Source organism: Musca domestica, unplaced genomic scaffold (genome assembly GCF_030504385.1).
Source record: "Musca domestica strain aabys unplaced genomic scaffold, Musca_domestica.polishedcontigs.V.1.1 141, whole genome shotgun sequence".
Classification (NCBI taxonomy): Eukaryota; Metazoa; Arthropoda; class Insecta; order Diptera; family Muscidae; genus Musca; species Musca domestica.
In genome coordinates, this window is record NW_026712194.1 from 899452 (window position 1) to 925817 (window position 26366).

Here is a 26366-nt window from a genome sequence, read left to right on the forward strand (position 1 = left end):
GTGGTTTACCAACTTTCAGTAAAAGACCAAATGTCTTAGACGTCAACACCAGCTAAAAACAGCAACAACCACAATCGCACAACCGCAACAACCGTAGCTGTGGATTTGCCACAGTCAACCAGCCAGCCAGCCAGTCAGTCGAAATACAGCGAAAAGAGAGCGAGAGCATACAATAACATAAACTTCGCACAGAGCTTCTCCATGGCTGTTCTTTTTTTTTTCAAAAACCTAGCGATTTGTAAGATACGTAGATATAAGAAGAATAAATGTTGCCGTCAAATCCGGTGTGACACCCACTGGGACCCTTACGGTTTCACAACTGCATCCTACTGTTCTCACCAGTAAAGTTTCTGGCTACGGCAGATAATTACCGATATCTTGAGTCCAAAAAAATTGAAATAGAGCCCAACTACAATGTCTTTAATATCTTCTATTTTAGGCATGCAAACACACACGCGCTTAGAGAACATCATTAAGGAGTTTTACAAAAATTGTGTGTGTTTTTTAAACCACATGTCCTCGATAGCCTATTCCATGTCCTCGATAGCCTCACGAATTCCTTCTTTGAGGTCTTGAATCACAGCCGAACTGTTGGGCCCAAATGAAGAAGTAGCAAGGTGTTAAATTATCACAAGATCTCGGGGGACAATTGCGATCACGTCTTCATGGAAACTATTAGTTGCTTGTAAAGAAACGTTGTCCCGTCGTTTATCCGAGACCGACCAAAAACAAATTATTAACCATCTCTCAACCCCACCAAACAGGTCACACCGTGCGGAGGGAAAGGCATCTCAACATTTTGGTTTTTCCTAGCCCCAGATGTGAAAAATTTCGCTAGTTGCGTATCCATCGTGGTAGAAATGGTGTCATTAGTTGAGATGAGGTTTGAGGGAATTCCAGGTAATTTTCATGCATTTCAAGGACACAATCCTCAAAGATACGATAATGTTAATGATTTTTGATGCCCAATTTCAAAGAACGATGAGGTATGGGCATACCTGGGTTCTCTACAACACTTTGAAATGCAGCAGCAATATTCTAAGATTTCTTGAACAACGTGTACGTGGCTTATTTTTCACACAACAAACTTGTTCCCAAAGCTCGTGTTTTCGATCAATTTATGTATTGAGTTCCAACAAGGTGCTTTGCGATGACCCAAAAATTATTGAGTTCTCAATTTAGCTGCCATACAACGCGTCATATCTTCATGAAAATGTGTCCAGATATCTATAGATCCCATGTATATATGATTCATCCGATTCAATATTTAAGTCCTCATAGCCGCAATATGCACTCTACAGCAATGGCATTTGTTAAAAGATATTAGAAACACCCCACATATATACATATTTCCCTCTGATTTGATGCAAATTATATACCAACTAGGCTATGATCGTCTGCAAGACTAGACGTTGGAAAACTACACCATTTATATGCTTCTCCCGATTTGATGTTTAGGGCATACTCAAAGTTATGAGAGGAAACATGCAGCACGAAAGATCCGTCAAATTAAGTTCAAATCGATACATGCATAGCTTTTGATCACCTTAGAAATCCCCAAAGTGCCCAAACTTCCAATTTAAAAAGTAGTTACATGGCGATATTTGTCATTCCACCCATAATTTTCTGTTTTCCTTTGAAAATTTAAAGTTCCTTTGACCTAATATTAAATCCTGCAGTATTTGAATGAAATAATTGGAAGTATGACAACCACCGGAAACACTGAAATTCGAAAGAAAGACACGGCCCAACATGGGGAGTATCTTATTGAGGATTTTTTACACAACAAAGATGTAGCGCCGTGGTTCCGAGGCACTTCCATCTTTCACTTGAGGGGTGCCAATCAGCTTTTTAATGCGATTCGCGACGACACGGAACAGAGGACGACCCATCGCGTGAAAACATGCTTGAGTTTAATTGGCCTGGAACCCATACCATCGTCGAGGGATCTCAAACTTATTATGGGCATGAGTCGTGGCAACGATTTAGCCTTTCTGTGGTTTCTAATGGAAAGGCACTACCGAAACCCAAATCCTAAATTTTACAATCTGAATGAGCAACTGATTTGTTCCGCTATATGTCATTTGGATATGATTACAACTCTTCGAGAATTGGATAGAATCCTACCCATAGGCAGAACAAAAAATGACGACAAGAATATAAGGGAATGTGGTATTTCAGACGAAGGACACTGTGCTGGGGAAGACAAATCCACATGCGGAAAGTTTGCAAACCCTCAACAATGTGGCCAACTTCCAAACAAGTCACAAGAAAGGAATACATCAGAGTATGGCCAAAAGAAAGAAAATTCCCAATCGGCACATAGATCCGGTCGTAAGTACATTCTGCCATATTTCGAGAAATCAATGAGGCCCCGGCCCTATGGCAAACCTCTAACAATGGACATGCCGAATTTCAAGGTGCAATTTAGAACATATGCAAAGTATGCGGACCCAAACCATACCGCCTACAACGAGAGCAATCGATGGTTTGCCGATTACGACTTTAATCCCGGCCGGCGAGTGGCCTATCAGATTATCCAAAATGCCATCGCTAATCTTTTTGAAAACTTCAATGCCGTTGGTTTGAAAGAGGAGACCGTAAATGTTCTCTGCGGCCATCATAAGATAATCAACGAAATCCGCGAACAGCACATGCATGAACACGCAGTACAACTCAGGGACCGGTGTCTTCAAAAATACTTCGGAAATAGAATCCAAATGGTCCAGGTATTCCATTATATTCTCCCTTAAGATCCAAAAAAGACTAATTGCAATAAATGTGTAGAATCGCAGGGAGCTTGTAAAATTGTCGCTTCGGAAGACAATTGAAGCAGAACTATCCAGGATGCAAAAACAATCTTCGACCCATGGAAAACAGTCTTGGCTGGCCGCAATTACTAGCGCGTGTGATATGGTAGACGTGAATATGGCGGAGGAATGCGGGAAATGCTGTCCAAAATCAAAAATTGACATTGGCAAGCCAACAGGTAGCGCTGTGAAAACCCTAATTTTAGAGCAAACCAATTTAGATAGACCCCACGTAGACTTGTTTATACATGGAAAAACACCATCGCAACTCTCTATATTCACCAGCAAATATATGAAAAATTATGATTTTAGTCGTGTTGGTGATACTCCCAAGGCCTCGCAGACATTCTTCTGTAGCCCCACGGAACACAAACCATTTATCTTTGACTATAGGAAAATATTTCAGAGCAAAGCCAGAACACGGAATGGAGATTGGGTTAAACAGGCATTCATTGAGGCCTTGAATCAAGACTTGTGCCTGCTGAACGATCTCCGAGAAGCTGCTTCGGAGCTCGAAATTGCTGCCAGTCAATGTGCCACCAATATTTGGCAAAGAAAGCTACAGAAATGCAACAACGAACTCAAACGTTCAGAAAATCGGTTGTCATCCTGGCCACTGCCTCATTATCCGCCCGATGGAGAATATGATGTCGAAGACAGAGCTCTCATGGATAAAATGCTGGCCGATGCATTCGAATACATGCGAAGAGATCCCAAGTTTGTTTTGGCCCAACTACCCGAAGCACATAAACTTCCAATGTTGAGAGAGTGGCTGGGCCGTCGATTTGGAAAAGTGTACACTACCAAAGACCGCTACGATTCATATCGTTATTCCTTGAAGGTTTTCCATGCCCTCGACCGGATGTCATTTGACTTCCCCACGCCTACTTCTGCACAGATTGGCCAACACCACTTTGTCACCTACAATTGCAAGAAGTATTTGGGACGGAAGGTATGTTCAGCTAATGTCAGAACGACGCTGGTTTAAAAGATGTCTCTAACTGATTTCTTTGCAGGTTAATGTCATTAAACGTCATTTTTTTCGACGCTTAGACAACGCAATAATGCGGCAAAGCCGGACTTACTGGTTTGCCATGCGTGGCTATCTATGTTCTGGTCCAGGTCCGCCGCGACAAACCTTTTTCGCCTATATGCCATCTCGTCTGAGAGACATACAAAGATTTCGCCTGTGGAAACGATCCGAGCATAGGCCAGACAAGGCTGCATGGGATAATAGAACCAAGGCCAATAGAAGTGCAAAATCAGCCATTTGAAGTCAGGTGTTAAAATCATTAGCGTTAATGCGTGTTCTTTCGATTTGTATTTTAATGAAAAAATGCAAATAAAATATTAAATGCAAATTAATATTATATTAAAAAAAACTGAGTTTACTAAATTTAATCTCCAAATGTTTTTTGTGCACTACCTTCTCCAAATGTGTTTTGTGTACTATAAAAATTCACACTCAAATCTCAGGAACTTCCTCATGCATATCTTATATATAAAAACCCTGAAGATCATTATTTTACTCCATTTTTATTTGAGAGTAAATAGCGGACACTTAATGAAACGCTAAGGCCTTTTTTGCACTTCTTAATTTCTGATCTTCCTTGTAAATTATTGCATTATTATAGGGGCCAATGACTACTTTTTTTCAATATTTTGAAGCAGTAAAAAGTATCAAAATAGGGTGGTTGTTAGTCAAATAGTAATGTATGCACTCACAATTTTATTACGGGACCTGGTGATAACCATTGACGAGATTACCGCAGGTACGGCTATGAGCGAACGATTCGATCTACCTTCTTTGATTGAGTTCCATCTGCGTTATTACGAGGAAACTCTGCCAAACGAAGAAGGAAATGACAAATTTGCGACATTTAAATACGAAAGAAAAATGCAACTCAATATCGATTAATGAATTATGCCTCCGTCGGGTATTGAACCTGGGACCTCAAACCTCCATGGCGAAATAAGATTTGCCCTAATGCCTAATACCTAGCCTACTGCACAATGTGGCTTACGTGCGACGAAACAAACACATGTACATCAAACATTCACCACTTAAACTTTTTCTAAAAATAGAAATCTACCACGCATGGTGAAATTCACATTATGACAGAGATGGAAAGGTGTAATGGCCAGTCGTCGTGTGTTGTCACATGTTCTTATAAAGAAGATGCCGTTTTATTTGATAAAGTTGAAGTGGTTAAATTTGACGTATTAATTTCAATTTATTAATTCAATAATTTGTAGCACAGAACCCTTTTTGGGCCAAAAATAGCATTACATAGTAACATTTCAAAGAAGAAAATTGTTTAACAACTATACTAATGTAATACATTACATTAGCCGCAACTACATTATGATTAAACATATAATTATAGAATAGGCGAACATTTGTAGAAGCAGCAAGTAAAAATGAAATAATATATAGCAAAGATAAGATTATGTAAAGTTAAAAATCAGTAGAAGGTAAATCGAAGCGCGTTATTTGAAAGCTAAAAAATACGCAGATCAAGAGATGGGTAGTTCCAGCACCTTGCAACGCAAATTACGAATAATAAATAGACTGCGGTTCAAATGGAGAAAAATAAAGATACTTATGTTTATTTTATTACTTTTCGCCACCGACTTGGCCAGGGTGCCTATGGTGCTCTGCCCACGGAAATTTTAATTTCTTGCACACTTTCTAAGAATTTTTCTTGAAAATCATATATTTCCTCTGTGGGAACCCCCAAGAATTATTTTGAAAGAGAGATATGACAACATCGGATGTTTTAGGTTAAGTTGCGACGAAACCAGATGAGCAAAAAAGCAAAAATATACATATGTATACATTTTGAAAAAATACATTTATTTTTATAAAGGGTATATCATTAAACCATAGAAAACTCCAAAAAATTGTTCGAAATATTTGAGGAAATTGCCTCGTCCTCTGTAGATCAGTGACCTAGACGCTTTCCTTATTACACGAAGTTTGTATTAGCGTTTTTAAACACTTCAGGAAAGCTACGATAACGCATATTATTTTTTGCCAGTTTGCTTTAATTCCAAAACAGCGGTTTCACGTACACCCGAAGAAAAGATTTTCTTTACTTTTTTATAAATCCGCAGGGAAAAGCAATATATTGAATTCGTCTTCAATGATAGAAACACTACTCCAAGTTGAATTTCGTTAATACAGAAAAAGTAAATATAACGTCAATTAAGTACAGCAGTATTTTTGCTTTTTGTTTGTTTATTAAACCAATTACATGGTTAAAGTTGGGATGTATCTTATAAAATTATTTTCCTTTCGATAAATAACAAAAACTTTGAAAGGAAAGTTTTACAAAACTTAGAAATAGTAATAATTTGAAGGCGAAATAAAGAGAAATGCCATGAAATTGAATATTGAATATCAACGTAACAATTTTCATTCAATGCCTAACACTGACGCGTATGTGTGTAGAGATTTGAATGTAGTAAAAATTTTCATTCCACACAAAACGTCTACAAATTAAAAATACATAAAATATGCTCCATAGTCTATAAAGATACAGGATACTGGGGACTATTATCAAACTGTATCTACTTTCCAGTCGTGAATTTTGAAACGTTCTCCAACAAACCAATATACAACGAGTGTTCATAGGCTGTTGCCAGATCCGACAATTTTTCTACAAATTCATTGCTGATGCCCTTCTCTTCCAACAGATTCATCAGCAAATCGTAGAGGTACTGAAATAAAAATAAAATCAATGAGTTTTGAACAAAACATTTGATTGTTGATTGCTTACGCCGTCTAGTACATCCCCAGCAACAGCATAAACCTTTTCATTCCATTCTCCTTGGTAGATAGTCATCTCGTCGATGCCGAATATATCATTGTACTCTCCTTCTTCGGGGGTGCCTTCCAAAAAGGAACACGTGAACGATAATGTCGTATTGCCTCTCACAATATCCACTTCAAACTGTGGTTTGCTTCGCATTTCTCCCAAGTCGGGTTTGTCAGCAGAGGGATTAATTTCGGGCTCCTCTTCAGTATCGACAGTATGATTTACATTGAAGTTAATAACAATCCTGCAAAGTTTGCAAAAATTATAACATGTTAGGAAATAAATGAATATCCAAAGTGGCATTTTCTCACTTCTCCTTTTCGCCCTGTTTGGTGAGTTCAATTTCAGCACCATCTAACTTAACTGCGAAGCCGTCCAAGTTTGTAGGAACTGTTTTGTTTTTCTGAGCTTTGCGTTCTGCCAAAATCTCTTCAGTCAAGAATTCAACCAATTCCCGCTCTCCTAAAAAAAGTTTAAAGAAAAACATCAGTACCGGCAATATTTCATCATTTCGATTCCATTGAGGTTATGTAATGCTGTTCTCTCAAAACACCGTCAATAGCTATTTCCAACCTACCCTTGGTGTGCATGTGCTTAGATCCACCACAGCCGCAACTACAGCTAATACTTGGTTTGGTAGCATTTAATATTCCTCCAGAAACTTGACTGTCATCGAGATTCTTTGACATGTGCCATAGCGTTCGGGTAAAATCGCGCTTGCCTCCGAATGCGTTCCTCAAAGATGTGGTGCTAACAAGACGCACAGCAACTTTGGCTAAATTGTTCATATTTTTTTATTCAATTTCTTTCAAGTAAAACAAAAACGCGAATAACTCCACTATACTAGTGTAGCGTGTCGGAACCAAAGTTATGCAGTTAATAGAAATCCAACTCGTAACCTCAAAATGTTGTTTTGACATTTCGATAATGTTATCGCAAGAATGATATCACTGCATTCCACAGTAGAATGATAGCATGCAATAGTACATACATTGTAAAAGAATACATGTAGCTGAATCAAAATTTGTGAGAATGGGTATATATTAAATATATCCAAAACTACATGCAAAATTTCAAAATGCGTTTGATCTGCTGCTGACGACCTCTTCATTGTGTCATGCAGATGGGCCGTTATTAAAAAAAGCTAGATGGACAGATGGGTGAACTTATTAATAAGATTTGATTATTGCAACAAACAGGAATGGACTAAAGCCGACAACATCTGACATTTCGATTATTCTATAATCGATTCTTAATATAACAATATAAAACACACAATTGGTTTCTTTTCTTTGAGAATTGTAGAATTGAGACTTAAAAGTACTATAAAAATGAATAGCCTGGGCGAGGATTGCAATGAACTTAAGCGCAAGTATGATGCCTGCTTTAACCTATGGTTCTCTGAACGATTCCTGAAGGGAGACAATGACGACAGCATGTGCGCTCCTATATTCAAGGTTTATCAAGAGTGCGTAAAAGTATGTATGTGCAGTTATTTATCTCCAATAGCCATTGTTATCTTGATTTTCTCAATTTCCAGAAAGCAATGGAGGAACAAAAAATTGAGTTGCGTGAAATCGAGGCTGACTACAGCACGGGCGATTATAATGAGAAACCAGAACATAGTAAAAGTTGACCTTTACTCGATAGCGACTTTGAGGGTGGATCCTTATCCCCTGGGGGTAGGCCTTCAAAAGCACCTTTGTCTCATAAGAGAGGATATTCAGTGTAAATTTAGTAAAGTACTTAAATGTTAAGCGAAATATCTGTTTTAAGTCTTGCTAGTTGATTTGATACGTACAAACACTTGCTTTTAATTATGTTTCTCCTATATATATTAAAATGGTTCCGTACGAGAATATAAAAGAATTCAACAAATATTTAAAAAAAGGCATTTTTATTGTCACGCAATATTCAAGGTTGTTATGGACATCAAAATGCTTGAAAGGAATTGACACTTGTCTTACCCGCTGATTTCAATGTAGGCATTCGGTATACATTTTCGCACAGTTGGGTTTCGCCCATAAACGTAAGTTCTTTTAAGTAAAAAGAGCGCTGGTCACAGGACAACTCATTGTGGCCAATTTTGTTACACAGAATGCAAACGATAATGTTTTCACTATCGGTTTCTTTGGGAGGAAACATTTGGTGCAATACCTTCTTTCTCCAAAAAAGACACCTCTTTTCCGTATGACCCACATTTCGACATATATAACACGTTTGGTGCTTCTGGTATTCTGAGCAATTGTGGCCCTCTTTTTGAGTGCACCTGCGACAGTTTCTGCAATGAACATAGGACGGTTTTACGCACAATCCACACTGATTACAATGAACATATGTTGATCCGTTTTTTGAAGGGCAGCATTTACATATTTCACAGTGCCTATTCTCCAAAGCTGTATATTTCTGACACTTGGAGCAATATTTATATTGCTCTTTAACAGGTAGCTTCAGTATGTCCAAAGGAACATTGGTAAATAGACGCACAGGAGATCCTTGCTTGCGTGCTGATTTCCCAATGTCGGTGTAAGAGTCGTGGTTGGTGTAGTTGATTTTATAATCCGACATCTGTAATGAAGGCAACACTTTCTGTATGTACTGAGCCAGGAAATATGGGAAAACCCAAAAAATAGGCAGTGGTTGATAAGGGATTTGATTGATTTTACTGTAAAGCTTTGATAGTTTATTCAGTGTGCTACCTATCAATTCCGTGCGACAGCCAAATGGAGGGTCAGTAAATATTAGAAGTCTTTCATCGCTATAATAACATACAATCAAGTTTATTTTAGTGCTAGTCTATTTCGCAAATTTATATTTCACTTGGCTATTTAATTGCTTCACAGACTTACCTCTGGCATTTGAGAAATTTGAAAAACTCCTGTTTTTGTAGTTCGTCGAAAAAGTGATTGTTGCACATGTTATACCATGCAAAACTTGTGTCGTCATAGAAGTAAATGAAACGATGGTCAAGATCCAGTAGATAACTCTTTACTTGATTCGAAGGTTTGGAGGAGAGATAACAATGTAATCGGGGAGCCCCCATACAAATAATTTTACTGTAAAACATAACACAATGTTCCTCACATTTTGACATAACTGGCATCCATAGTTACCTGATTTTCAAGTCGTGCAACGTATTCTCAAAGAACTGCAGCGACTTTTCATCGAAGAAATACTGAGCCTGTGCCTTATCATTGTTTAGGGGTGGTAGAAAGAGAGTGGGATCCTGTATATAATGTTTCGGCAAGTTTTGTTTTACATTATGATCGAAATGCTTGGGCAAGTCATCGTTAACTATCGCCTTGTTGCACGACAAACAATAGTGTTTCTGCGTGTCCTCACCATCCTCTAAAAACTGAACAGTCACATTAAAACGACTTGGAGATCTTCGCTGAACTAAAAATTAAAATACCTCCTTCCTCGCGCTTCGGTACAAAACAGTGGATGTGTCGTATTGCCTTCTGAAATGTTTTACATTTAACTCTGACGCAGGTACGTTAAAAGGGCACAGTTTTTTATCCCTATATGCCGAACACCCATAGTAACCATGTTCTGGTCCCTTGTCCTCATAGTAAAATAGAATAGTTGGCCCATGGACACATTGAGGGTGTATATCGCCTTCTTCGTCATCCTCGCACTTTACTACTAATCTGTTCTGCACATCTGGAAAAGTGGATATATTTATAGTTGCTACATGTCCAAATTTTAAAAAATACCCTCTCTGTCCAAAAATTCCAATTCCTGCTTCATTTTATGGCGGAATTGTCTTTTTCACATCACTCACACCACCCACAAGAGCAAAGCTTCAAATATTAAATTGGAAGTTAAGTTGACGGTCGGATTTGTATTAATGTTTTTTAAGTTTTCTTATTCACGCATAAACTCACACATCCACTTGCCACACGATCTGTCAATTAAATTTAAATTCGCTGCAACCAAAACAAACTTCAAAACTATAGTAGAAGAATACTGGTAGTCGCATCGCATAGTTTCTGGGACAATTCTTAAATCGAAAATTTTAAATGAAAATTTATTCAAATTTTCAAAAATTGTTGAAAATTACATATTAACAACCTACGTTTGGTGTCGTATAAGAAAATTTATAAAATGTACTTATTTTTGAAAAAAAAAAAAAAAAAACATTTTAAAATTTTTTACATAGCTACAATGCAGTAGAGCTGTTATATCATTGTAGAAGAATATAGGTAGAGGCATCAACGCTTGGGAACATTGATATGTCAAAATTGTTAAAATGCCTTTTTCTTAAATAAGTACATTTTAAAAGTTTTCTTATACGGCACCAATCGGATGTTTTTATGATATGCATTTTTCAACAATTTTTACAAATATCAAAAATTTTTCATAATTTCAAAGTCAGTTTATCAGTCCATTATCCCAGCAACTCCGTCGACGCGTCTACCTGTATTTTTCTACCATGTGCTATACAAACAAAAAATTGACAGCAAACGTATTCGCCCCAAATTTCTTCTGTCAAGGCGAAAATATTTATTTTCGCCTCAAGCATTAATTTTGACATTTCATTTAGTAAAATAACAGCTGTTTTTAGATTAATTCGCTCGAAGGAAGACCTTATAATTGGGCCCAAGGTAGATGTACTAGGTAATCGCATCAGCCCAGCTGACGGCACCATTAAATGTCAAAACGAATTGTTGTAATGAAGAATTCGCCCTAAATGAATGCAACAACAAATTTGTTTATGTTGTCTTCCCTAAAAGTACCTTTTTATAATATTTCAAATAATTTAAGAGTAAGTTAAGAGTGAAACCAGTAAAAAATTAAAAGAACATGAAGGAAGGAGGTTAGAATGGAGTGCAGCTTTAAGAATTAAGTTAGCCTCAACATCTAAGATTCCCAAAGCACATCACGGGAAGTAGTGCAAGAATTAGACTCTTGTCATTTGCAGTTCCGGAAAACTTTCGGTTTAAACCAGTAAAATATAGTCATTACACTGTACGACACGATTTTTCACCCATGATCAAACTGACAAAATTCTGAAAATATAGCTCAAAATAAAATACACGTATCTCCCAGTTTTTCTAGATCAATTCATTTAAGCTTTTTACGAGCAATTCAATTTTTGGAGTATTAAACATTAAAAATGCAATTTTTATAGTTGTAAATTAAAAGGTAAAACTTAACAGTTAAATTAATTTAAAAATTTTATACGTTTATTTTGACGTTTGTACATATCGGTTCTGGTCTCACGGCAAAGTGACCAACCTTTTTACACCGGTAAGCAGAGAAAAAAACTTTAAGATCACAACAATCATCCATGTGTGTTTCTTGTAGTCTATTGAATCCAAAATTATCTTCATATTTTCGTACGTTTCAACCATACAAGTTGCGTAAGCAATTGGTACCGATGGATATTCATTTCCAATATGAAGCAATACCGCCTTCAGACTAGTCACCGAAGAATCGATAAACAATCTCCATTCCTGTGCTATATGTGGATGACCAATTACTTTAAATAACGCATCAATATCATTGCAATAGCAAAACTGCTTTCCAAAATCTTCATGGAAAACAAAGTATTCACAAAATGGCTCTGTATTCCCTAGCTTACGTGCAGCTGCTATTTTAAAGTCGTTATCTACCAAATCTCATTGCTTTAAACGAGAACCCACTACCTCTGCCGACTCTTTTGACATTTTAGCATCGCGAACCATGTCATTAAAGTCCGCTTGTGTCACAAAATGTGCTGCTTCTGAACCGTATTCACTTGTCAAAAAACTTCAATTTCCTGGCAAGCTATATTCTTTTCCGAAGGAGCTGTTGGAAATTGTGTGCATCTAAATTGTGCCCTTATAACTGATTGAAGGTAAGGGTAAACAATTTTTAGCGTGTGTTATAACGGAACCCACGAGTCTCTGTTAAACAGAAATAACATTGTTCAGATGAGTGCTCAGTCCGTCGTAACCAAATTGTAGGCCGCACATATTTCATTTTATGTACAACCGATCCACTTTTCCATCCATTTAAACACCGATAGCAATAATTGCAGATTACTTCTGGCACGTACCATAGGTTTGGAACATATGAAACAACGAAATACTCTTCAACACCTTGCACCAGACTTGCATTAATACATCTTAAATGCTTTGGAGGTGCAAATAAGCCACAAACGTAACAAATTTTATTTTTTTTGACACTCCATTTTTTAACCGTTTGAACACTTCGCACTGTTGTTGATAACATCAATGTTTTTAATATCTAGGGTTACTAGGACATTAAACATATATAGGTATATACTGGCTGAATACTCCAAAAATTGAATTGCTCGTAAAAAGCTTAAATGAATTGATCTAGAAAAACTGGGAGATACGTATATTTTATTTTGAGCTATATTTTCAGAATCTGGTCAGTTTGATCGTGGGTGAGACCAAAAGTTTAAATTTGTCGTACAGTGTTATAAGTTTCTTTGTTTAAAAAATATCGCAATACTACAATTAATACTTATTTTACTCTTATTTGTTTTACAATAAATACTTTTATTGCGACGTTCGTTTACGACGAGAGGGACACAAAATAAAATGTAAACAAACACCTCGTTTCTGATTGGTTGAAACAAATTTGCCGCAACTTTTAAATGTCATGGCGAATCTATGTTTTTCGCCTTAGATGCCAATTTTGACATTTGAGGGGACCACAAAAGTTGCTTTGTTGTAGCAATTCGCCGATGCGGTTACCTGTTAGATCTACCTTGATTGGGCCATGATATGAACTTAAAAACCGAATCAATTTACCGCCGAAACGCCACCGAAAAAAAGTAGTTACGAACAAAGGACACTACCGCAGCACTGAAAGGAAAGGCAGCACAGAAAAAATCTGAATAAAGATGTGGAATCAAAACAGAAAGGCTGACAACATGGTGTTCCCTGGATCGGAAGTTTTGGAACATGCATTCGCAATGGGCGGACGTTCACACACAGTATGTTCAAAGTATTCAAGAGAGTGTGCATACACAATTGAAATGAATTTGGTTGTCAGATAGTCTTACTGGCCGACCTTATGTAGTCCATGGTATGACCAAATAGATTGGCCATGATATGTACCTTGATAGGACATTAAGTGTGTGTGATATCTGGAAACAGTTGTTACCAACTCCCGGGACACTATGTTCTTTCGCCGTGATTACCCCAGCAAACATCAAATTTACATTTGCCCCTTGACTAAAGGTAAAAATAAAAAAACGACATGTTTTGTAAAAATACGACTTTATTGCAAAAATTAAAAACAGTTAAAACAAATATTATTTAAGATTTAAACTTGACAAGAGATAGAAAGTCTGCATAAAACAAACGTCTAAATTTTCCTTCGTCACTATAGGAAGACCGTCTCGTAGGGAAAACTTAGAGTTTACACATTGCCTTGAATTTGAACAAAAAAATTAACTTTATGTGTATCATTATTTCCTTCAAATACAAACTATCACAACGAGTTGTTATACAAAATAATAAGTTCAACTTAAATTTATAGAATATTTAGCTGAATTTGTTGTTTACAATCATTAGAGTTTCTTAATTTTATATTTATAATATATTTACTTTAATTTTGTTGATAAGATTCAATTTACACATTTGTTCTGTTTGTAAAAAAGTAGAAAATATATGCATATATTTGTTTGTAGTTTTCTTAAGACAAAATATTATTTTAAATTTGCTTATTCTTTTACTTATTAGTGGGACGGACATGCACTTTGTTCTTAAATATGTAGACGCGATTTGCTTGTAGTATATATAAATGTATGTATACATAAAATTCGGTATAAAAATTTAATTGACATTTTATAAGGCATTTTGTTCTTTATCCTTGACAAACATTCGGATAATGTCCGACAAGCTATATAAAATCGCAATCGATTATTCTCAAGTAATATTGCTTCGCTTCATCCAATGACTGCAGACTCCTTTAATTGTTGTTGTTTTTTTTATATAAAATCATTCTTATTTTCAAGGCCGCATAATAATTTAAAAAAATGTTGTTCCTATACGATAGGCTGTTTTGTAATATGAAATTCCATTGAGCATGTATATGATACAGTGTCCTTAAATAAGGCCGATTATGTGCTATTGCTAAATACAGGTTCTTTTTGTTAAGAAATCGTGAATATTATTTGATCGATTCAAAATACTACGAGAAATCGAAAACATTATTTTTTTAAAAACAATTTATGTTAACATATGTTGTTCGCCATATATCAATGCCAGTTACCATTTTGTTTTCCTCGGCTTCAGGCGCTAGGATCACCTGCACACATGCAAGATTGTTTCTTCGAAGCCAAACTAATACTAATTCCAAATTTACATTCGTACGCTTAAGTGTGGCGCTTCAAGAAAAGCATATCAAAATAGTGGTCAGTCTAATTGGGTTTTATGTATAAATACTTGTATTTGTAATGGTATTACCGATCGGTAAATATAATGACAATAATATACAAATGTTCAGGCGATATATGGAACGCCTTGACGTCAAACAATGATATGTGTATTAAAGAAAGAGTGATACAAAATAAACATTTGAACATTTATCGAGGGTACGTCTCTAATCGAATTGATCGATACATATTGGATTTGTACTTAATTTTAGTCGATTATAAAATGTGTTTTGTTTCATTATGTATGCATACGAAACGATAGATAGACTCCCTTCGCTATTTAAAAAAAATACAAGCTAAAATCAATGTAAACTTAGATTCGGGGGATAAACGTTTCAAACGCCTCGTAAAAATTAAAATATTTATGTATATACCTAAAAATAATTTAAGACTAAAATTGAACTGCGCTCTTAATACACGCCTCTATATACATAACACACAAAAAGAAGAAAATTACGATATTTTCAATAATGGTTTGCAGATATTAATTCAAGTAATGTTTTTGTAGCTTCGAAGTGGAGACCTAAGTAGATTTAGTGCCAACATATGCTCTGTCAGCATCATCAGCATAAAACACTAGTCGAATCAATATCACCTGCCTGAGTGATAAAAAGAGCGTCATTCGTGGAAAATAATTCAAACTAAAACTAACTTTAAACTAAACAAAACAAAAACGTTTTATAAAAAATTTTACTAAAAACTGGTTGTAGTTACCCTTACTACTAATGACCCAGAGTCGATGCCAGCATGCAAACAGTCCATAGGATCATATGTATGTGCGTTTGACCTTAGTCAGTGTCGACGTCTTACAGGGCAACTCTTTTTCGAGATTCTCCGTAGAATTTTTACACTCGTGACTGCGATCTTTTTCTAAATCCAGGCTGGGTTTGCCAGGATGACAGTAGTGATTGGTGTTCATCAGTAGATTTATATCTTTGCCGTGCTTTAAGCCAAACGTTCTAGAATATAGTGAAAATACACGATTAAGCAATTGAATGTACCAGAAAATATTCCAATGTCTACTTACGGGTTCGCATTAAACTGATTGCGATGGCTGCTGTGTATGGATGGAGGTTTGCAATTACGTTTGGAAACATGAAGCCCTACCACCATGCCAATAATGAAAACTAAAGCAAGTGCCAACGCTCCAAAACCCCAATAAAAGCTTTTCCCGGCTAACTGAAGTTTTTGTTCCTCGCCAATTGCGGTGGATTGAAGGGGGTCTACAAGAAAAATTAATGAACACATTATGAAAATGTTGGGCAAGAGTTATAAAGTGACTTCTAAAGCTTCATACCGTTAACTGAGTTCATTAAGTCATGTGGATCTACAGACTGTAGCGTAATTTTGTTCTCGTCGTTGAAAACATTGAGGAAATCACCACCGACAGCCGTTGGTATTTCTATTCCCGGCGAATTAATATCATTACCGATTGTTGGAATGCCATTAACCGAAGCCACATTCGTGTACACGTGTTTCCTAGCCAGCTCTTCCTCCGGGTTGTGTTGTGTGTTAATTTGTGGATCCACATTATTGTCGATTGGCGCCCCGAAGTTCAGTACTGGGCCATCGGCAATAACTGTGCCCCGGTTCGAAGATTTTGGACACAAAGATTTGGCTGCCTTTTTAGTGCTATTCAGCGATTGGAGAAAAGATTTAGTGCCAAATTTGTGATTAGAAAACGACAAGCTTTTGCACTCGTGTGTCTGTTGGTCCCAAGCGCAGTTGGGATCCTGAAGACTCAGGCAACTTGCGCAGTCTACGATATGAGCACAGTGGTGAAGGGGCACAGTCACAATTGTACCGTCGCTGACGACTAACAAAGTGTTGCTCTTGGACGAAACAACCATTTCCCGCACGGGTATACCCAACGGCAGAACTTGTAGCTCCGATATAAAGACAGTTTTTATGTCGCTCTCATCATCGTATGTTGCACCACTGGAAGCAGTTGGGATGTTAATGAATTTTGTAATTTTACCGTCGTCCGTGCCAGCGTAGATAACGTCATGGAAATCTCCATTCAATGCTTGAACTTGTGGGTCGACGGCTATAGAAGTAAGTCGGTGAAGTAAATGAACCTTCTTTAGTAAAGGACGACCAAAAACTGAGGGCACAGAAGACTCCATCAATGGATGATTTTTCACAAAGTTAACAGCAATGCTGGACAGGGTCCGGGAGTCAGGAACACATTGGCCTGGCCGGGGTTCTGGAACTTGATTCTCTTGCACCGGCAGCCACTGTGATTGACTGTCTTTTTGAGATCTGAATCGTCCTTCAAATGCCTCCATTATATCATCAATATTAAATGCGCACACGGCAGAACCTGGTATAGCATTTACAGATGTAGTGAATATAGCATAAACCAAGGCATTGGGCCCACTCTCAATGACTGGACTTAAAGCTTCTGCAAAAACATGTTTTGTAGTATTATAATTTTCTTGTGGAGATTTAAACACAAAAACTTACGAATTTCATCAAAGTAGAATGGGTAATCTCCGGGAACAGAGCAGTTGAGTCGCGCCTTCAAAAAGGACGTCCAGGTTTTACTTAAAGTGTTACGACCTCCGCGGTCATTCTTACAAACTCGACCAACTCTGGAATATATAGTTTTGCCAAAGTTCATAAATTCCATAGCAATTTCCCGGAAGAAGAACATAACGTATCCGTTGCGTTCGATGGCGCCGACAAAATCAGGTTGATTAAGTTGTTTCAAGTCGTACTGTTCAGTGCGTAGATTTTCGCGATCCCTATAAATCAGTGGATCACCACCCGAGAAATCGGCAACCGTGGCACTATATAGGCTCCCGTCCGCATACGCGTAGGTACTGTTGTGTACGGGACTGTATGGACATTTTCCTTGGGCTTCAACGTCGTCAACAACGGCGTATGTTATTGGAGCATTGGGATGGACCTCGTCCACGACCGGTTCATAATTACGACATCGAGGCTTGTACGAGTTGGTGCCGCAGACCATGATCATGTCATTTGGTAAACGGGCGAAAACTCTTATGTAATTGTGACAATCCGATTCACGTTTGCCCTTAAGGGCACACAATTCCCTATCGGCCGCAGATGACGACCATTCAATGCGGTTGTTTTCACGTAATCCATTTATGCTTATGTTGTAAATGACATCCCTATGTAAGAGACAATTTAGTTTAGTCAAACAACAATAGCAGATAACAGATGTAAATATCAACTTACCTAGCACCGACTAAAATAGTTTTGTCGTCATGATCTAGTATTTTGAAGTAGTCCGTAGTGTTTCCTACTATTTTTGCCAGTATCTTATCTTGCTCTGAAAGTAAGCAAAAAAAAATCAAGTGAACATCATCCGATTTCCTTGAGGCTGCGTCAGTGACGTTCTTCAGCTAATTAAATGTACTTACTAGTTTGCAGATCAGGTCTGACATCAGGCATCCATGCTGACGAGAAATTTATCAAATCTGCTACACAAATTAGCAACAGTAATGTTATACACGTCCGCCTACCCTTTATCAGCGGCCATTGTGCGCCGGGCATATTTTTGTTAAATCTATTGCTACTTATGCTAAATAGAGGCTGCAGTTTTAACATGTTCTAGGGTATGCAACTCACGGACAGAATTTCTCCACAATTAAATCGATTAACAAGACAACAAAAATCCGTAACAGAACTCAAGTACATTGGTGGTCGTTATTCCGTGGTGGCTGTGGCAATGTCTGTCCTTTCCTTACTGATGGGGGTGTTGTTTGATTCAAGTGGTGGGGTGTTGGCTTGTGGGTGTTTGTCAAAGCCCCTCGACCGTTAAACAATTAAAGGGGTAGTTTAGTTAATATAATCCATTGTGCCGGAAAACGTAGAAGTCTCCCTGTTTTCCAGTTTCGCCTCCTTGTTGGTGCTTTTCGTATCAGCAATGCAGGTATGTGTATTGACAGATATTTAAATGTCTGTAGAAGGTACTTCAACTGAACATTACACAGATCCGAGGAATATTAAACGTTCAATCTGCAAAGAATTGTAAAAGTTATTTTTATTTAACTTACTCGATAAATTGGAGCACTGATCATTTCCACTGGAATTTGGTATTTAATATTAATAAGTTATGGCTCTGTAATTTCCTCTTACATAGACTTGGTGCTTGGTTTTATGACGGCGCTTTGAAGAAGCAAGTATCACAGTCCATCAGAAGCAGATCAAATAATTGTACCCCATGATGTTATATTTAAGAACGTTTTCTTTTTATTATAATTATATTTTTGTTACCGCGCTTATGTTTTTCGCATTATTCTGAGCTCTGCTCATTTGACTTCCTTATAGCACCAGGGTCTTAAAACAACTGCTTTGAGGTTGTTTACATTTTGTCAACTCATCATAATTTTCAACGTAAACTTTTATGGCTATTTTGCCAAATAGAACGAGGGCTGCTGCGGTGATGTGTGCCCTTCTTCTACTGCTCTTGCTGACTCTTTCGCTTATCGTGGTGGTAACTTAGGTTGTGGAAAATGTATATATGTATTAGCTGAAACATATCAAACGACCAACTGTCTGTCTCTCGAACGCCTTAAGACAGGTAAGTACAGGCGAGCAATGGAGATTGTGGTGAGCCAGTTGGTTTAGCTAGATTGTGTCTACATGATTACAAAAACAAAGCTGTTTAGTGGGAACAACAACTGCTATTAGCATAAAAGGTATTGTAATATGTGAGGTAAACGAGTCTACTCGAACGCGAAGAGAAATGAGTCAGTCAGAGAGCGGTGACAATGAAAATAGGTGTGTGTGCGTGTGTGTGGACAAAAAAAAAAACACATAATGAACTGAAAATAGTTGTCACAGGATTTTCCCGTAACTACTCGGAATGATACATTGGAAAATTTGATCGGAAATCACGTGCGGAAAATGTTCTAATATATCGCAGGGCTCGACGTAGACTGTTTCAAGTACGTGACAAAGTCACTTTTGATGTTTATCATGTTGAGAACTTCCTATTGTTCAAAAACACGTAAACTAATTATGCGAATGCCTGACACATGCGTTCAAAAGATACCAACAGGTTGGCTTTTATGGAAAATATCACACTTTTAACAATTTCTTGGAACTCAGTGTGATGTGCCTTTAATATTTGCAAGCCTATGGATCAATAAAAGCAAATAAAAAAATTCTTTTTTTACTAAACTTTAGCCAACTACGTTAAATATCCAGTTCCTTCCTTTTCTCCTCCGCAGTATTCTCAAAATAACCTCAGACAATTATGTGTATAGCTTTTGTCTCAGCATCGGATATTAAACTGCAGTGTAGATAACTATAATCTTTTTTCAACCTGTACAGCAGTGTATATTGTGACCAGTGTAACTACTTATTTGTCTTCATAGAACGAACACAGATGACAAGTCAATCAAAACTTTCGTTTCTTTATATGAAATTCAACATTTGTCTGTGCATATACGCGGACAGAATATTAAGAATGTTTATTATTGGTAAGGCAGCCAAACCTGTCAATGTTTAATCATCGACCACCTTATCTATCATTTTTGCGTCTTAAACTTATTCTATACGATTATGGTAATTCTAATTCTCGCATTCGCTCATAAATTTTCAATAACGGTGTAGACTTTCAGAAAAATGCCAGCATAAACAATCAAAAGAAAAAAGTTGGTATACAGTTGCATACCGGTTAAGTGCCTATAAACGCATACCGCTTTCTCCAAACTTTAATAAGCTTAAAAACAAATGATTACTGATTTATAAGAGGCAATAAATTGATCTTGTTTTTTTTTTTTTTTTTTTTTTTTTTGAGATTCTTACGCGTCAAGGAGCTAAGTGTCTCCAATGATATTTTTTTAATAAGGTCCACAAAACACCTCAGTTTTTATGAAAAGTACACAAAACACCCCATTCATATGCTTTATCTCCGACATAGACCGTTTATTTATTCATTTAACTTAAAAAATAGATTTCTATTTAAAAAGGTGTTTCACATTGCGTGTGATAACATGACTGTTTATAATTTGGTTCTCGGAAAAGGTTTATGAATTCTTATCTGCCACTACGAGGAATAAGTGGTTCACCTTTTGTTCTCAATAAGGATAGGACACTTTGACCTTATTTGAAATGGTCATTCTAGTCGGCTTGGAGATATGAGCCTTTCGTATTTGTTAATTAAAGCGTACGGCCGTAACGGTAACTTTTTTAAATATGTTCTGAACATTTTGTTTGAAAACTATTAATATTTTGTCTGTAAAAACGTACAGCTTTCATTTATTTGATATTTTTCGTATTGAAATTTTTCATATAGTCCATATTTTTATTTCTAATTCCATTAATAATTCACAATCAATTACAATCGTATTAAAATAGGAGGTCCTACATTCTTGATCAAATCACGGAAAAGAAGACTACACTGAATTTAAACAAGAATCTCGATGAGTCTTAAGTCTGTCGGTATTGGTTCCATTGAAATAAGGCTGATTGTCAACGATTCAATCTTAGTACATAAAATGTATAATATACTAGGGTTGAATTGTTGAAAATTAGCCTTATTATCTTAGAAATGCCTCTGATGCATTTGTTTAAGAGTAGAAGGGAATTACACACCTTAACTGTGGGTTTATCCGTATAGATTGTTGGAATAGAGAGAAATGTGATTTTTACCTTTTGTTTTATATAAATAATAAAAATAGATTCCTTTTAAAGCAAAAAAAAAAAAAAAAAAAGGTTTTGACGTTACCCACAAAACAATTAAAAATATATAACCAGACTTGTCTGGTGTGATTTAAACTCTCATTTTGTATGTAATAGGGTCAAATCAGTGTTTGTTTTCAAATAGATGTCACAGTACGGGTTTCTGGGCACCCCATTCACACATTCATGAAGAAAACTTGTAAGGTTTTGTTGTTCATTCGATACCCCAATGGCTGTCGCGCTCCCATCAGTTTCCCTCAATAAACAAATATTACAAATCTTAATATTATCTGTGTGTGTGTGTGTGTGCGTGCATATGTGTTGTAAGGAGAAAAGAAGTAGTGAATTGTGATAAGCTTTATACAACGATACTAATTGGGTTACAAACAAATGCACACACCCGCCATCGCCATCATCTCGAACACCAACACAACTCAAAGATTGTATGAGAAATGGTTGAGAAATCTTCAAAATGGTGTTGTGCTGCTACTCGCTGCTGCAGTGTTCACAAATGCTAGAAGCAGCTTAATGATTTCTGTCCGGGATAAATACTCTTAACGGCAATGGAGGGTGGAGGAGGCCATGGTAAAGCTGAAGACGACTATCAAGAGTGTGTGTGTCGTGGAATGAGGAGAAAAGTTGATCAACGGAAGTTGTGCGTATAACCATTGTGTCTTATAAAAAATGTTCTGTTTCTGATATACTAACGAGGGCAGGTTGGGAAGTAAAGTTACATTGATGCTTATATTTCAGTGGTCGCAATTACAAGGTAGGCTAATAATTTGTACGAAATAAAATGAGAAATACTTCATGACAATTCTTATAGGAATTCAGAATGACAACATGAGCAGTAGTTCTGTTCCGTTAAAAGCTTTGTTATGTAGAGTTGATCCTCAACTACATTTTTGATGGATGGAACTACCCCTTTATAAGATTTATATTACTTGTTATATATAGTTAGTGTTTTTTGCAGTAGTAAACATGTGACTTTGTAAATCAATTTTGATATATTTTTGTGTAAACCCTTCTCAATCTCCCAAGCAGATCTTGTGTTTTTACTGAAGTTGTATTTCTAATCTTCTCAAATTGTATTGAATAGTTTTTTTGAGTTTTGGAATAAAACAACATTTTAGTAACATTAGAAACCCTAAGTTGTAAAAATAACTTGATGCTTCATTAATTTTCTCGATATTCTTTTAAATTAATTTGATTAACCCCCTTACCTTGTACCTTTATAATTGTATCACCAAAGTAGCTATGTGCATCCCCCATTAGAGGTGATCAGGAGTGTTATCCTTTCAGAAACTTTCGTGCTAAGTTCCTAGTTGTTCAGTGATTCATGCAATGCACTGTTTTTTTTTTTTTTTTTTTTTTTTGCAAAGTGATAAGGGAAGTGAATGAGTAATATTTTTATTTTTGACTAAAAAGTCCCTCAGCCACAGGCACATGAAACTTGAAAAAAACGATGTTATTACTTATGTACGATCTGTTGAGGGAAACTAACTAATACAGGTATGTATTCTTAATTTGCAACAAGCATTTATTTCCTATAGGTAGTCTTCAAGAAGTTTTAGTTATAATTATTACTTTTAATTTATTATTTTGCTCTACTAAGCAATACAGTCTCGTTTTTATCTATTTACTTAAAAAATGCCTTGTTACCTCTATTTTTTTCCTATTGCTTGTTTTTGTTTTACTTACAACAATTCTTTTAGTAAGTGGTATGATCCTTGATCACATTTTCAATTCCAAAATCAAAAATTCGAAATTCAGAAAAATCCATTATGTATTGTGTATTTTGCGTATGTACTTTTTTCTATTATTCCGATTGAAGATTTTTGTTTAGATCCAACTCACACACACAGAACACACACTCAAATGCTCTTGTTTAAATTATTGATTGCACACAATTTTAAAGAGATTTTGAAACACCACAACGAACTAATTACAAAAGAACACTTGAAGTACCAATATACATACATACATACTTTAAGATATGGCACACAGAACAATTTACAATACTTCTATTTGGTACATGCTGTTAGCATTACTCCACAAGAACGAGGGGGGTAATAAGTATTTCTTCTTTGGATTATTTATTTTATGTTAGAGCTAGCGGTGGTAGAGAATTTCTTGTATTTTTGTCACCATTCAGCTTAGATTTCTCTTTGCACACATTTCCACATTTTGATGCATTTGTACTGGGTTTAAAAAGAAAATACACTGTTCTTCTAATGCACCTGTAGCTACTGTCTGTTTTGACCAGACCAGTTGTATTCATTGTTATAGTGGACCTGTTTCTCACCCTCCCTAGTGTCTTACCAACAAAAACAGACAATGGCTTGAATGTTTGAAGTTTTCTTAGCTAAAGTGGTGGCTGCCTTTACGTTGTATAATGTTGACTTGACGTTGAATTTCAAGTTTTTACTGCTTTATTTTTTTTCTTTTTTTTTTTTTTTTGCATAAATTAACAACAACCAACACAGTATACGTATACGCGATCGTTCCAATATACACACGCCGCCAACACAAGCTATTACCACTACGAACTACGATATAAAGTAGCTTGAAACTGAATCTAGGTTTTATCGGTGATCTTTGTTTCTTTTTGTTTGGACGGACTCTTGAGAGAGACTTATACCTCGTATTTTTTCGTCAAGCTCTTCTCAAAACCAGTTCGTCACACTCAAAACGTCGTAGAAAAGAAAATGCATCTCACATTCACACGGACACACACATTTACAAAACATATTTTATTTATGTAGTGAGCTGCTTCAATAATACCTCCTTGATTTTATGTATGTTTCAAACTTTTACAATTTATTTAGAAAACTAAAAACACCTTCAATTATTGTTTACTTTTTCGTCACATAACAAATTTTGTTTAATCACTTTTATATTTTTTACCTTAATCAAGAAAATTCTTTAAATTTGTTAAAAATAAAATCAATTTCATTCGTAGAAACTTAGAAACTCAAACACACAACAGATTTTTATGTATAAGAAGATTTTGTCATCGATCTGGAGAGACCTACTATTCTTCGAGTGGAAAGGAGAAGGAAGTAAAAATTTGTCTCTTTCTTCGTTACTTCACCCTTTTTCGATCTGGACAGACCTACTATTCATCGAGTGGGAAGAAGAGGGAATTATATCTTTTCCATCTTTTTTGGCAATTCTCAACAACAACTCTTTGAGTGGAAAGAAGAAGGACATAAAATAAAAATTTAAGAAATTAGACAAGACGAACAACTATGTTGCCAGCGTTTATCAATTCGACGGCTTAGTTATTATCGATAACACAACAACGACACAATAAAACCTTCTTCTTTATTTTGGTCTGTTCCAGAACTGCAAGAATGTAAAAGTTTTTACTACTATAACCAATTTTCCCTTTATGATATCGAAGGAAATTGCAAAAATAGCAGATTCTTGCAATAATATTTAATTATTTACTTGATTCCCATTCAAACCACTCTCAGAACAACGATGAAATGTGTGCCATCCCTAACAAATGAGAGCATTTATCGAAAAAATAAATTATGACATTTCAAAATAGAAAAATTAATGATATTTTCAAAAGTCAATTTTGTTTTTTCTCTCATCCGAAGTACGCTTTTTGACCACGAGTTAATTTCGACAGAAAACTGGAAACAAAAAAGGTAATATTTTCAAAATTTTTGTATCGACAAAAAATGTTTTGACAAGTGACTCTCCAACTGGATTTTAAAACAGAAAACATTTGTACACAAAGTTCAAAACAAGAATGACCTAAATGGCAGACCTTAAAGCCCAATACGACAAAGTCGTAAATCATTCATGAATGAAAATTGTTCAGTGAATGATAAAATAAATCTTTGCAGGAATAATTTAATAGTTTTAACAGCTGTCGGACGAGTGGCTTAGAAATGACAGCAGTCTGATGTTGGTTGCAGTTTTTATACCCTCCACCATACTATGTGTATTTTGCCAATAGCATCCATATAACGGTACCTCCCGATATTCGGTACTTTGTTGATTTTAGCGAGATTATTCACCGGAATTGTTTCAAATTCCGCATTTGAAGTTCGTAATGGATACTACATCCTATGATTTTAACAGAATTTTTAGCGGATTTTATTTTTTTTTTAAAACTGCCAAATTTGTACATAATATTATACTCGACATTTTATTTTGTACAAATCTGTAAGTATTTATAAAATGCGTTATATTAGGCTTTTCAGAAACAATTTGTATGTAATTACCGATGGTTTTAGTGTTAAATGTAGGCAAATACGTTTGATTCACTTTTTGAACAAAAATATAATACTATGCGTTTTTTGAATTCACCAGTAATACAAATATTTGAAAAAATAACGAATGGGGGCCATTAAGCCGAAAAGATTCTAACGTTTCGTTGTGCCTTCGGCATGAAATGCAACACTGTTGTGGCGTCTAGCTGTAATATTACTTCTCCCCCTTTCATTAAACTAAATTGCTCTGTCCCAGAACCTGAAAGTGTCTACAATTTTTTACTCCGATAACAATTTTCCCTTTATGTTATCGAAGGAAATAGTAAAAATGTACAGATTCTTGCAGTTCTGGAACAGAGCAAAGGAAAACGTTTTAAAATCTTTTTTTGGGATTATTTGATTTTTAGATATTTAATTCGACCTTTATTATATATTGTTACAATTGTAA

The 26366-nt window shown here is 36.0% G+C and overlaps 5 protein-coding genes across 11 annotated transcripts; 2 read left to right on the forward strand and 3 right to left on the reverse strand.

Moving 5' to 3' along the window:
* The first annotated feature begins 19 nt into the window (after positions 1 to 19).
* LOC101897521 (uncharacterized) lies at positions 20 to 4175 on the forward strand. The gene is made up of 3 exons (XM_005186532.4): positions 20 to 2729; positions 2788 to 3762; positions 3827 to 4175. Exons 1-3 carry the CDS (start codon positions 1704 to 1706, stop codon positions 4082 to 4084), a joined length of 2259 nt encoding a protein of 752 aa, XP_005186589.2. The 5' UTR covers positions 20 to 1703; the 3' UTR covers positions 4085 to 4175.
* A 1858-nt stretch (positions 4176 to 6033) lies between these two features.
* On the reverse strand, positions 6034 to 7551 carry LOC101894172 (complement component 1 Q subcomponent-binding protein, mitochondrial). Its single transcript, XM_005186508.4, has 4 exons — positions 7209 to 7551; positions 6943 to 7093; positions 6593 to 6875; positions 6034 to 6533 (listed from the first exon to the last, which is right to left on the reverse strand). Exons 1-4 carry the CDS (start codon positions 7417 to 7419, stop codon positions 6384 to 6386), a joined length of 795 nt encoding a protein of 264 aa, XP_005186565.2. The 5' UTR covers positions 7420 to 7551; the 3' UTR covers positions 6034 to 6383.
* Positions 7552 to 7651: 100 nt separating this feature from the next.
* Positions 7652 to 8497, forward strand: LOC101894340 (TP53-regulated inhibitor of apoptosis 1). Its single transcript, XM_005186509.4, has 2 exons — positions 7652 to 8109; positions 8172 to 8497. The coding sequence occupies exons 1-2, from the start codon at positions 7963 to 7965 to the stop codon at positions 8265 to 8267; spliced, it is 243 nt and encodes an 80-aa protein (XP_005186566.1). The 5' UTR covers positions 7652 to 7962; the 3' UTR covers positions 8268 to 8497.
* Positions 8498 to 8509: 12 nt separating this feature from the next.
* On the reverse strand, positions 8510 to 10533 carry LOC101894502 (rRNA N6-adenosine-methyltransferase ZCCHC4). The gene is made up of 5 exons (XM_005186510.4): positions 10348 to 10533; positions 10044 to 10294; positions 9745 to 9986; positions 9481 to 9687; positions 8510 to 9389 (listed from the first exon to the last, which is right to left on the reverse strand). The coding sequence occupies exons 1-5, from the start codon at positions 10379 to 10381 to the stop codon at positions 8564 to 8566; spliced, it is 1560 nt and encodes a 519-aa protein (XP_005186567.2). The 5' UTR covers positions 10382 to 10533; the 3' UTR covers positions 8510 to 8563.
* Positions 10534 to 13852: 3319 nt separating this feature from the next.
* Positions 13853 to 24750, reverse strand: LOC101894663 (semaphorin-1A). Of its 7 annotated transcripts, none has more exons than XM_005186514.4 (7): positions 24597 to 24750; positions 18419 to 19016; positions 18234 to 18327; positions 17496 to 18166; positions 16327 to 17433; positions 16057 to 16252; positions 13853 to 15988 (listed from the first exon to the last, which is right to left on the reverse strand). In XM_005186514.4, the coding sequence occupies exons 2-7, from the start codon at positions 18603 to 18605 to the stop codon at positions 15796 to 15798; spliced, it is 2448 nt and encodes an 815-aa protein (XP_005186571.2). In that variant the 5' UTR covers positions 18606 to 19016; positions 24597 to 24750; the 3' UTR covers positions 13853 to 15795. The 7 variants fall into 7 exon arrangements, with proteins under 7 accessions (XP_005186571.2, XP_005186574.2, XP_058975278.1 ...); XM_005186517.4 differs by having other exon boundaries at positions 24474 to 24600; XM_059119295.1 differs by lacking the exon at positions 24597 to 24750 and adding an exon at positions 24331 to 24456.
* Between the last annotated feature and the right edge of the window lie 1616 nt (positions 24751 to 26366).

Bases quoted from the DNA above. Each gene is read 5' to 3' on its own strand.
- LOC101897521 (XM_005186532.4), top strand. From the start codon at position 1,704: ATGACAACCACCGGAAACACTGAAATTCGAAAGAAAGACACGGCCCAA. The intron at 2,730-2,787 runs GTATTCCATTAT...ATAAATGTGTAG, and splicing joins ATAGAATCCAAATGGTCCAG to AATCGCAGGGAGCTTGTAAA. The intron at 3,763-3,826 runs GTATGTTCAGCT...ATTTCTTTGCAG, and splicing joins AGAAGTATTTGGGACGGAAG to GTTAATGTCATTAAACGTCA.
- LOC101894172 (XM_005186508.4), bottom strand. From the start codon at position 7,419: ATGAACAATTTAGCCAAAGTTGCTGTGCGTCTTGTTAGCACCACATCT. The intron at 6,876-6,942 runs GTGAGAAAATGC...CAAACTTTGCAG, and splicing joins AAACAGGGCGAAAAGGAGAA to GATTGTTATTAACTTCAATG. The intron at 6,534-6,592 runs GTAAGCAATCAA...TTTTTATTTCAG, and splicing joins CTGGGGATGTACTAGACGGC to TACCTCTACGATTTGCTGAT.
- LOC101894340 (XM_005186509.4), top strand. From the start codon at position 7,963: ATGAATAGCCTGGGCGAGGATTGCAATGAACTTAAGCGCAAGTATGAT. The intron at 8,110-8,171 runs GTATGTATGTGC...CTCAATTTCCAG, and splicing joins TTTATCAAGAGTGCGTAAAA to AAAGCAATGGAGGAACAAAA.
- LOC101894502 (XM_005186510.4), bottom strand. From the start codon at position 10,381: ATGAAGCAGGAATTGGAATTTTTGGACAGAGAGG. The intron at 10,295-10,347 runs GTATTTTTTAAA...CCACTTTTCCAG, and splicing joins GGAATTTTTGGACAGAGAGG to ATGTGCAGAACAGATTAGTA. The intron at 9,987-10,043 runs GTATTTTAATTT...GTGACTGTTCAG, and splicing joins ACCGAAGCGCGAGGAAGGAG to TTTTTAGAGGATGGTGAGGA.
- LOC101894663 (XM_005186514.4), bottom strand. From the start codon at position 18,605: ATGTTAAAACTGCAGCCTCTATTTAGCATAAGTAGCAATAGATTTAAC. The intron at 18,328-18,418 runs GTAAGTACATTT...GCTTACTTTCAG, and splicing joins CAGACCTGATCTGCAAACTA to AGCAAGATAAGATACTGGCA. The intron at 17,434-17,495 runs GTAAGTTTTTGT...ATGTTTTTGCAG, and splicing joins ATTCTACTTTGATGAAATTC to AAGCTTTAAGTCCAGTCATT.